This window comes from Rutidosis leptorrhynchoides, chromosome 3 (genome assembly GCF_046630445.1).
Source record: "Rutidosis leptorrhynchoides isolate AG116_Rl617_1_P2 chromosome 3, CSIRO_AGI_Rlap_v1, whole genome shotgun sequence".
NCBI classification, from domain to species: domain Eukaryota; kingdom Viridiplantae; phylum Streptophyta; class Magnoliopsida; order Asterales; family Asteraceae; genus Rutidosis; species Rutidosis leptorrhynchoides.
In genome coordinates, this window is record NC_092335.1 from 245,289,637 (window position 1) to 245,302,223 (window position 12,587).

Sequence of the window (12,587 nt, forward strand, 5' to 3'; positions counted from 1 at the left end):
AAATTACGCCGTTGGTACCTGTTTCATCACAGCACCTAAACTTATATTTTTGCCTGGTTGGTACCTCAGTTTTTTTGTAAATTGCGTAGCTGGTACCTAAAGATAACTGCCGTGAACCATTAACATTTAAACCCACACATGTTAGGTAATATGGTCTGTTCTATTTATTGGTTCCATATAAAAGGAATTGAATCCACGAGTATATAAGTTGCACTTAAACCTAATCGATTAAATCCCCAATTCAAGAACAAGTAAGAGAAATGGAAAGCGTGATCGAATCGTTAAAAGAAAACATCGAGTCAACAGAAAATAGAGCGGAAACGGCCGAACTGAAGGTAACAGAATTAACATATTCAAACGTTGAATTAAGTGAAGAACTAGAAATTATTACAGGAAGCCATGAAAACAGTTCAAACAAGATGAGTTTACTCGAGATTCAATTGCAACACACGAAAGCGTCTTCTGAATCGGGTCAAGAACAGCAAAACATCTTGTATTCTGCAATTCGGGATATGGAGACTTTAATTGATGAATTGAAGCAAAAAGTTTCAACAGCTGAAATTAGGGCTGAAAGTGCTGAAGATCAGTGTTTGTTGTTGACTAATACAAAGTCAGAGTTAACTAAAGAAGTTGCCACAGAACGTGAACGTATCACAAAACAGGTTCGCGCGTTACCACCGTTTATAAACTTTTTGCACATGAAAGTTATAAACTTTTCGATTAAAAAGTTGTAAACTTTTTGAACACAAAAGCGTTAATGCTCAACTTAACCTGACACATACAAAATTGAAATAGTTGTGTGTTTGGAACAAGATATATATTGACCCGTTACTCAACTATCCAGTTTGACACCTCTAATTGCAACTGTAATTTATGTAGTTACATACTCAAACAGAAGAGAAAAAGATCATGATGCAAACTGCAAAGGCTACAAAAAGTCAATAAGTAAGTCAACGCAAATATATATATATATATATATATATATATATATATATATATATATACACACACAAAAGTTATTCACAATACAGACTCGACGTTTTGCAGTCTAGAAATAAAAGATTCAACATTCTGCGAAAATATGCAGCAAATAGAAAAATGGATGTGCAATCAACTAGCCCATAAAGAAAAATTAATCACAAGACTCTAATAACACAAATCCTCAATGGTCAACAACCCATTAAATCAAATAAGCTCGATACAAATGTTATTTATGTTTTTTTCGTAACAATATTTCCTCGTTTACATTATACTCCATAGCAATTAATTGTCGCCCCCACAATTGGGAAATTCAAGTTCTGCCACTGTTTTTAGGTGTGAGACATTTGTTTTTTGCTTTTAGCATATTTTTTTTTGGGTGTGACAGCTATAGATGCATAAACCGGATAAAAAACCGGATTCGGACAACAAAAAAAACGGATTTTTTTGTCCGGATTTTTCGGAACCGGTTCCGGATCCGGTTCCGGTTCTCGGCATCGGATTTTTTTCGGATTTTTTTCCGGAACCGGTTCTTTTTCGGATCTCGATCGGATTTTTTCGAATTTTTCTTGGACTAGGATTCGATTTTGCGAATTATATTTTTACCGGTTCTATTTTTTTTAACGTTTGACAACAATAATATAATCGGTATAAAGAAAAGTTATAATGCTCAACACAATAGATAATATAAATAACAATATTCGAACAATACAATTATAAAAATAACACTTTTATTCGAACGATACAATAATAAAAATAACAACACTTTTATTCGAACAATACAATTATAATTAATACATTTCGAGCTTCGACATGGCCATCACCCAATAATGTATTAAGACTAAAGTATATCGAGCTTCGGCATTGCCATCACCCGTTATACTTTAGTCGTCAAATGACCCAAATGTGTTATCTTGTTGAGCGTGTTGAGGACGGTGCCTTCGATCGTAGTCTTCAAAAGCGGGGTCATCAACTAGAGAAAGGTAAGCTTGTTGGTAACCCGATACATTCATTTCGGTTTGGTCCATATCAAACGCTTCATAGTCACCTTCATCCACTTCGTTTAGTTCATTGTCGGAATTCTCTTCGATTGTTGTAGGTGATAATCCCGCTAAATTTTCTTCATACTCTATACATTCTTCAATGTCGTTATATAACGGACCTTCTAATGAAGTTTGATCTTGTATCCTATCTACCCCATCCAAATAATCTTTCAAACATACACATACTTTCACGGCTTGGGGGGTAAGTCTTGACCTTCTTTCCGATATAATTCGACCACTAAAAGAAAAGGCCGATTCGGAAGCTACGGTTGAAGCTTGAACGGTAAATAAGTCACGAGCCATAATGCTTAATATTGGATATGTGTCTTGTTTTGTTTCCCACCATTTTAAAATGTCAAGGTTGTTAAATTGTTCTTCACTCATGTTTAGTGCAAAGTTTGCCATCTTATAATTTCCCAACTCGCTTGTGGGTGCCGATGTTCGTGCACGTTTGGAAGCGTCTTCGCGTACCAAGTTAAAAAGACTTATTTTGAGGTATCGGCTCCTTCGAGAAGATGATCCGGGTTGGTCAACAATTGGGTTTGATTGTCGACCATCGTGCCGAAGAGCTTCGGCATCGTATTCAAAAATCGAACCATTGGCCCGCATTGTTTGTTGTCTCGGGTCTTGCCTTGCACTACAACTTTTGTCAAGATGTTTTCTTAACGTTGTATTACCCGAAACACCCATGAACTTCATACATTGTGTACAACGAGCTTTTTTCGCACCATCCTTCATTACACACAACTCGAATTTGGACCAAACGTCCCCTTTTCGCTTTGTTTCTTTTTTGTAATCAATATCGGCAGTAGTGTAGCCTTGTGAAGATGTTCCAGCGGAACCGGAAGCGGAAACTTGTGAATTATCCATTATGGAATAAGTAGAGATTAGAGAATATTTAGTGATTTAGAAAGAAATATGAGAATGTTTGTTGGTGCATTTTCAACCAAAGCTAAACCATGTATTTATAATGGACTTTGTGGGGTTAAAATGGTAAAAAAAAAAACTCAAAAAACTGCAAAAAAAAAAAGGGTTGAAACTGCAAAAAAGAAGAAGAAAAAAACGGCTATTTTTTTGAAAAACCGGATCGGATCCGGATCCGGATCCAAACCGGATCGGATAAAATCCGATTTATATCCGGAAAAAATCCGGTTCTCTTGAAAATCTGGATCCGGTTGGAACCGGATCGGATCTCGGATCCGGATCCGGATTTCGCTGTGTCCGGTTCTGGTTCTGTCCGGTTCCGGATCAGGTCACCGGATCGGATCTGGATCCGGTTTTTTTGCCCATCTCTAGTGACAGCTATCTGATTTGTGCATTATGTGGATATTTGCTATTCATAGTTGATTGTGAATATGCTGTATATTAGTAATATTTGTTTTCTTGTAAAAATGCAGCAATGAAATTCATTCATAACGTAATACATTATGCATGTGTAGTTGTTGAATATAATTAGTTGGAATGTCAATCTCCAACAGCCCTTCTAGCATGATTCTGTATATATTTTGATTTTTAATGGATTAAAATATTGGAACGGACCATATTACCCTCACATGCGTGGCACATGTGAGGTTTAAACGTTAATAGTTCACAGCAGTTATCCTTAGGTACCAACTACGCAAGTTACAAAAAAACTAGTGCAGAGACCTGTGGAATCACGGGATTTTAAAGAAATTTTTTTGACTGATATGTTATATATGATACATTACCTTTGGTGTGCTTGGGTGCTACATCTATAGATAAGAAAATGATTATGACAAAGATATGACAATACAAAGATATGACAGACTATGGTTTATGGCATAAAAATATACTAAAACAAAATTACTTGAATCAAAATATTTTGGCCAATACTTGACCTCTTCGACCCATTTGGCTTCGTTGGCATTAATTCTTTGAATTCACTTGACATTACTTGGCCAACTGCATTTTACTATAACAAAATTAAATAGGAAGTTGATGCAAATAAATTTTAAGCAACAAAAGAACACAATAACAATATTATCAATGAAAAAAAGACAGCAATATTATATTATCATTATTATTTGTGCATACCTATACCTATGTAACTTCAGTCCAGTCCGCAGGAGAAAAGATGCTGCTTTTACACCTCGAGGAGATACATCCTTTGCAAGAGCAAATGTAAACCATTCAAGTAGTTATAACTAACTTATACTATAAACCAACTATCAACATATAAATTAAAGTTGTGCTTGACTTACTATTAATTTCATAACAAAGGCACTGCAATCCCCAATCTATTGCAGCTTCACTGATTTCAATCTGCAAAATGATAGATTATCGTCGGTGCGCATTAATGTTCAAACTCAAAAACTTGTCAACATGTTAACAAAAAACTTAGACAGCTTTGCGAGAAGTCGCACCCGTAGTGATGTTGCTTTTCATGGTTTGAGAACATTTATAGAACTGTAAAACAACCAAAACGGGGATTATACGATAAATCTCAAATAAAAAAATTTATTTAAAGAACTTGTCATATTGATAGATAACCAACCATCATAATGTTAAATATAAGTTTTGACATGAAAGTTGAGCTTCTTTTCACGCCTACCAAATGACACAATACTATTTTAGATCTGACTCGAAGGATCAAACAATTACACAACCAATGCAGACACGGAAGCAATGGGACAGTATTAGAACTTAAAAGCAATCATTACATCATTACAACTTAAAAGAAAACATATTAGCCCAACATTTTAAGAATTTCATCCCATACAAATGAAGTCACTTGAAAAAGCATATTAACATGAAAACAGTTGACATCACAAACTTAAAGTTAGATAGATAATAATTCGGGAAAAAAAAAACTAATAAAAACTTGCATCAAATATCTTCTTTGGCTTGACCCACCCATTTAGACACCTTTATATAAAAAAATGAAGATGGTATAACATTCAATGGGGAAAGAATTTATTCTTTGTAGTAAATTAAACCAAATGAAATTAAATGGGTCACCAAAATCAAAACCAAAATAAAACAAAATGGGTTTGACTTGCAATCTTCAAGACTAAATACACATTAACATGGAAAACTATTGTTTATTAACAACAGGCTGCAATTGCATGAATATAACAACTTTAGAAAAGTTTATGAGTATAAATATGCTGTAGATTTCCATGTGATTTACATGTATAGAACCAAATCAAGTATATTTCACTAAATTAACTTTTCAACTAAAAAATAGATTGAACTAATGAGGCAGACGTGATATTTTACAGGGGAAATACCAATTACCAATACCAATCATATTAAAAGCTTGTAAATACATTTTAAGGGTCTAAAAAATAAAATGTGCAGCAATTGCTCCCATAAAAAACGGTCCTTTTTAGAAAATTGTGACTTATTTATGGAAAACTAAAATGAAACTACCTGAATTGATCGATTGGAACTGGTGATTTGTGCAACGGGATCCATAGAGAAGAACTGGTGTTGCTTCAGCAACCTTTTTGCCCATCTCTCAAACATAATCTTCACTGTAACCAACTTAGCTGCAGCCCAACAACAACAAACATAAATTAGTCACAAACTACTCTTGATCAAGATTAAGCTTCAAGTACACAAAGAGCCAAAAACATGAAGTGATAAAAGATATTACTTCTTACAGTTATACAAAGTTTGCCACCTGTAACAACACAAAAAACATAACAAACTTTTACTCTACATATTTTTAAATTTGGCTATAGAATTTAGAACATAAGATAATAGCATAATCCATCAAATACAGAAAAGTATGCTCAAGCACATTCAAAAAGTACCCTTAATTTTAGTATGTACCTGTTCTAATGGGAGTAAGAGGACAACTGAAGATCTTATCCCATTGAAGCAGTTCAAGATAACACTATTTAATATCAACAATAAGAGGACAGTATTAGTATCTCAAAATGCCAATATCAGCTTTATATTTTTTTAAAACAAATTCTAAGAATTGTAATCTATGGGTCAAAGAAACAGTTTAATAAACAAACCTAACATATAATTACACATTCAGATATTTATTTAGTCTCACATGTCAATTTTTTGAATCATAATTTAGTCTAAATGTTTAACTATATATGATCAAACAATTAAGAAAATTAGGAAATATGGAATCTTACTACTCAAGATCAAAATCTGAAAGAATCCAAAATAGTGTGATTGCAGATATGGTGCGATGGCTCGATCTGCTGTCTCTGTTACATGATTCACCAATTCAAAGTATTTTCAGACATTAATTAAAAATAAGTGAAAAATAAAAGCCCTTATATAAATCAAAGCCCTAACTCAACAAATGACTTATGAAGAGATTTATAATTTATGAACCTAGCTGCAAATCTCATATTGAAAAACCCTAAATCGATGTTGAAGATGAAATTGAAAACATTACCTGTTAGAATCTGAAAACAATCGCAATATAATCCCACCTTCTCATTGAATCTGGAAAAGATTGATTTACCTTAAAGAATTCGTGATGAAGCTGCCAGAAGATGAAAAGCTCTAGATGAATGAAGAAGATGGAACCGTATGTATCTGATATTCGAAGAAAAAGCAGCGATGGTGGTGCGATGGCGGACATGGTGGTGACTATAGATCGCAACGTTTAGAGATGGTGGCGGAGATGGTGGCAGATGAAGATTTGTCTGGTTACCTAACTCATATAAGATTTTAAAGATTCAGACTTGGTTTTGGGTTATGTGTGAGAGAAAGAGGCATGTGTTTTGGTAATTTCAAAAGGGAGACGTGCGTGCATTTGAAAGGTGATATAATTGGATAAGGGCGGTGGCTTCTTCGGTACGTGTTTGCAGTTAAATTCAAACTAGTTAATATTAATAACCCGCGAATTCGCAGGGTTTTTGTACGGTTAAATATATTTTTTGTAAGGTTAAATTGTATTTCCTAAAATGATTTTGTTATATAATTATCATTTGTCCATTTTGACATAAATACATTGAAATCGCTTCACGGAAAGATGGCCATATGGATTAGATTAGTTGATAATATATTAAGCTAACCTGATGTCTGAGAATTCATAACTTCAATCTCGCAATCATCAACAACGACGCAAAGCAAATAGAGGTCATGCATTTGGATTTCAGAGCTGCTTAATTTATGATAGTGGCATTATGTCTTTTATTTGATACACATTTTGTTTATGATTGATACAATGTTGATGTTCATGGCTCAACTTCAAGGTATTATATCCGAAGGCCAAGAGCATTTAGTTTGTAGACTTTGAAAGCATTATTTACTCAACCAGCCTAATAGGAAAAATGAGTGCCTAATGGGAAGAATGAGTACTTTTGATGGTTACACGTCAATCAAACGCTGCATAAACTGTCACGTCTGCCCAGACGCTTTTCATTTTAGCTTGTTGTATTGATGTGAATAAACACCTTATTCTCTCACAAGTTCATTTCCAAGTTTTATTGTAATAGTATCTAAATGACGCGTTTACGGGGTCTAAACTTATTAATATTTTGATACGCACTCAACCGTGAACCCAGAAATCTGAGATCGGGTTGCACCCATGTCACACCCCCAAATAGGGCATAGGGTATTTGTGACTAATTATATCAAATCACAGTTGTATAAACGAGAACGACTCTATATGAGACGTTTTGAATAAAACATTTATTAATAAAACAGCGGAAGCATTAAAAGTTTTACATCAAATTCAAGTTGAAATAATAATAGTAGTCTTAATGTAAAGTAAATGTAATGAAATGAAGACTCCATGTAGCAGCATTCAATTCATCAAGTAGCAGTCATGGCAATCATCTTATTCGTCACCTGAGACAAAACATGCTTAAAGTGTCAACCAAAAAGGTTGAGTGAAGTTCATAGGTTTAACAAAAAGTTTGACCGTTGTTTTAGACCACAAGATTTAGTTTGTAAAGTTGATCTCGAAAGATCGAAAGAAATAGTTATGCCAATTCGTGATATTTAAACTAAACGATAGTATGCCCCATGACAAGTTAGTTCTACTTGTCGGTTTAATTTCATTATCAAGTAATACAAAGACATAGTCAAATGTATCAGGGACGTTACTCCCGATAGGCCTACCCCCAATAACCTAGCATGCCGAGCACTTAAAAATATCACTGTAGGGACTTTAGCCGAATAAAGCCGGGTATAGCATAGTTTAAGCAGTTTGGTACTTGTGTCTAAAGTGTAAAAAGTAAAAAAAACAGCATGTGTCTCACCCCAAAAGTAGGTAAGTTTTGCTAGCAATAAAGAGGGGCTATGAATTCACCTTAAATAGCAGTTGAAGTATTCCACACAAGAAAGGAAAGTAAAGCAAGTAAGTGACCGGGATATCAACTAGAAGTAGTTCTTCAAGAGAGAAATGAGAGATTAAGGTGCAAGTTTGAAATGAGAAGTGTATGTGGTATTTATAGTTGAAAATGTTAGGTAAAAAATAAAATAAAATAATAAAAGTAGTTTGTATTTTTATTAAAAGTAAATCTTAAAAGTTAAAATAAGAAAAAGTAGTTTGTATTTTTATTAAAAGTAAATCTTAAAAGTTAAAATAAAAAGTAGTTTGTATTTTTATTAAAAGTAAATCTTAAAAGTTAAAATATGAAAAAGTAGTTTGTATTTTTATTAAAAGTAAATCTTAAAAGTTAAAATAAGAAAAAGTAGTTTGTATTTTTATTAAAAGTAAATCTTAAAAGTTAAAATATGAAAAAGTAGTTTGTATTTTTATTAAAAGTAAATCTTAAAAGTTAAAATAAGAAAAAGTAGTTTGTATTTTTATTAAAAGTAAATCTTAAAAGTTAAAATAAGAAAAAGTAGTTTGTAATTTTATTAAAAATAAATCTTAAAAGTTAAAATAAGAAAAAGTAGTTTGTAATTTTATTAAAAGTAAATCTTAAAAGTTAAAATAAGAAAAAGTAGTTTGTATTTTTATTAAAAGTAAATCTTAAAAGATAAAATAAAAAGTAGTTTGTATTTTTATTAAAAGTAAATCTTAAAAGTTAAAATAAGAAAAAGTAGTTTGTAATTTTATTAAAAGTAAATCTTAAAAGTTAAAATAAGAAAAAGTAGTTTATATTTTTATTAAAAGTAAATCTTAAAAGTTAAAATAAAAAGTAGTTTGTATTTTTATTAAAAGTAAATCTTAAAAGTTAAAATAAGAAAAAGTAGTTTGTATTTTTATTAAAAGTAAATCTTAAAAGTTAAAATAATAAAAAGTAGTTTGTATTTTTATTAAAAGTAAATCTTAAAAGTTAAAATAAGAAAAAGTAGTTTGTAATTTTATTAAAAGTAAATCTTAAAAGTTAAAATAAGAAAAAGTAGTTTGTAATTTTATTAAAAGTAAATCTTAAAAGTTAAAATAAGAAAAAGTAGTTTGTATTTTTATTAAAAGTAAATCTTAAAAGTTAAAATAAAAAGTAGTTTGTATTTTTCTTAAAAGTAAATCTTAAAAGTTAAAATATGAAAAAGTAGTTTGTATTTTTGTATTTATTTATTAAAAGTAGATATAGTTTTGATTTTTTTTATAAAATTCTAAAAAAAAATCGTTTAATACATTTCTAAGAACATTTAACATTTTATTTCTATATTTATTTAATTATTAAATACGAATTTTATATAAAAATTATTATTATATTTAGTTTTTATAAAAATTAAAATTTATAATTATTAATTAATAGTTTTTATTAGTTTTATAAATGTTATAATATTATTTATTATTTAGTTAATTATATATTCTATTAACTAAATAACAAAAGTAATATAAATATTATATATATATATTCATTGATGTAATTATGTTATATTATATAACATAATCTTATTTATAATATTTATAATTATATTATTTATTTTAAGCGTACGTTTATTCGGTCAACGTTAAATTTATTCGTATATAACAACTCTAGGTATTTTAGTAAAATCGGAAGTCGAAAAGTGAGGGTTGTTATAGTACCTACCCGTTAAAAGAAATTTCGTCCCGAAATTTAGTTTTTGCCATCAATCGGTGTTGTTCGTACATAGTCGAGGATATTTACGTTTTATTTGGTCTTCACGTTCCCAGGTATGTTCGGGGCCTTTCGTGAATTCCAACGGATAGAATATTGTTCTGTTTCATGCATTTAAATCATACGAACCCTAATTTCTTACAGGTTCTTCTATAAAGTGCATTTTATCATTAATGCGGAGGTTATCTAAAGGACTAATAAGAGTGTCATTTGACTAGGTTATCCTCAAAAGGGATGATGGTGCTATACGAGCATTTTAGTAAACTGAACACATGAAATGTGTTATGAATAGTATTGAGCTTATTTAAAACTTTGAGTGTTTATGCCACAATATTAGGGTAGACAAAACAGAGAGTAGTTCATGAAAATTATAGTCATGAAGTTTGATAGGATTCGTTTGGTCTCAATATAATTGAGGACTGTTTGGCTCCAATAACCCGGTCCACGTACAAATCCAACTATTACTACGAACCAGAAAATTTTGATGTCTATCAATTTAACCACTTAAAATAAATTTTCGTAATTTTAAGAAATTTAGATAAGAAGTAGAAAAAAAATCTATGTCCTAAAAACTAGAATGACGAGAAATAAGAAAGAAAAAGAGCGTGTCGGAAAAAGGTCGAAAAAGAAAAGATCGAAAAAATAAAAGGCGTCGAAAAATAAGAAATAAAAAGAAATGACTTATAGAACTTAAAAACACTCGACTAACCCAACCTTATTACTATCACTAACTTAAAATTATAATCGCAAATTGAGATTACTAATTGGAATGATAATTGATACATAGTAAAAGGTGTCTAAAAATATTAAAGCTTACAAGAAAAAACTATATCCCAAATGGAAATAACTTAAAAAGGTACTAAAACTTAAAAAGGCGTCGCAAAATTCTAAAGTACTTAAATCTTAGTCTAAAGAAAAAGCACTTAAGGAATTCTACGGCAAAGCCTAAAAATCTAGAAGTAAAAATAACTATGGCAAAAACTAAGTCTAAAACTAAATATGAGCTAAAAATACAAATATTACGCTAAAACGATTAAAAAGGGACAAAAATATAAAAATATACAAAAGGTTGTAAAAAGTACAAATTTTATAAAAATATTATTTTTATATTAATTATTTTATTAAACTATTAATTTTTATATATAATAAAACTAATTAAAATTTAAAATATAATTTAATTTAAAAACTTAAACTAATTATAATAATAATTACACTAATTAGGGTTTATTAATAATAATAATTAATAATTACTTTGTAATTAATGCTGATTAGGGTTCCTGTGTGGCGTGCCAGATTGTCTCCGCGAGTTGCGGTATTAGAAGCTGTAAACTCCGCGAGTCGCGGGGTTCCAAAATTCAACTCAGGTACTTTTTTAATTCGACGTTTTTTTTTATATTCTGTTTTATATTTTCTGTTTAAATAAAGTTATTTATATAATAAAAACTTATATTTAAAAACTAAAATAAAAATAGAACTACTTTATAATTTTAAAAATATCTTAAAAATAGATTTATATATATATTAAAAAAAAATTCGGTTTTTAATTTTATGTTCTAAATAAAACTTATATTTTTATAAAATAAAAATAAAGAAACTTTATAAAACTTAAATATTTGACAAACTCTTAAAACTATTTATATTTTTGTTTTCTTTTTATATTTTCGAATAATTAAAAACGTATTTTTACAAAAGTGAATTTTAATAGAAGTAAACTAAAAATAAAAATATTTTTTTTTATTTATTTAGCGTTGCGCTTTCGGCGTTTAAGAGTCCCCGGCAGCGGCGCCAAAAATACTTGATGTTATGCAGAGGTGTATATAAAATAGCTTAAATTTTAGCAGGGAAATACTATTAAATACGATACAATTTTACACAAGATATTTATTTATTTATAGAATGGATATACTTAAACCTTGCTACAACACTTATAGGCAGTGTACCTAATCGTACAGTAGTGTAGTTTTTAGTAAGTCCGGTTCGTTCCACTTATAGGCAAGATATTCTCTAAAGATTTCATCGGATCCAGAATTACCTGGATTCTTTGAATATAGGGTTTGGTCCTTGTATTTGTCCTTGGTCTCCTCCATGGTTAGCTCAATCCGTTTTTCAGTTCCAAATTTTTTTTTGAGCTTTTCCAACGTACCATTCTTTATTAGCAAACTTTTAGCCATTAAGACCTTCTACAATTTTGCTGTTTCCTCTGCATTTAATGCAGCCATATTTGAATCATCGGTTATCAATCCGAGATGGTTTTAAGAAATTTCGTTTTTAGATGATTAAACGCTGATTGTGATCGTCAACGGATCTAATGGTTGATGAATAGGCGTTGTTGATTTCAAAAGTAATGAATGATAATTTCGGTGGGTTGATGTGATAATTCATCATAGAATACGAATGAATATAATTCATGAATGTAGTGATCTTTAGGAAGATAACATCTGCTAAAGCTTTTCTTGGATTCTGATATGTCAGAATATGTAATTGAATTTGTATGCAAAAGGTGAACGGATACATATGTGGATGTAAGTAGTATAGTTACCGATTATTGAATCAGAATTGGAGAATGTACAATGTAACATATTAA

The 12,587-nt window shown here is 30.4% G+C and overlaps 1 protein-coding gene across 1 annotated transcript; it reads left to right on the plus strand.

Annotated features, from left to right (window-relative positions):
* The first annotated feature begins 233 nt into the window (after positions 1-233).
* On the plus strand, positions 234-6,876 carry LOC139902789 (WPP domain-interacting tail-anchored protein 2-like). The gene is made up of 3 exons (XM_071885399.1): positions 234-662; positions 880-945; positions 6,499-6,876. Exons 1-2 carry the CDS (start codon positions 261-263, stop codon positions 943-945), a joined length of 468 nt encoding a protein of 155 aa, XP_071741500.1. The 5' UTR covers positions 234-260; the 3' UTR covers positions 6,499-6,876.
* Positions 6,877-12,587: the final 5,711 nt, after the last annotated feature.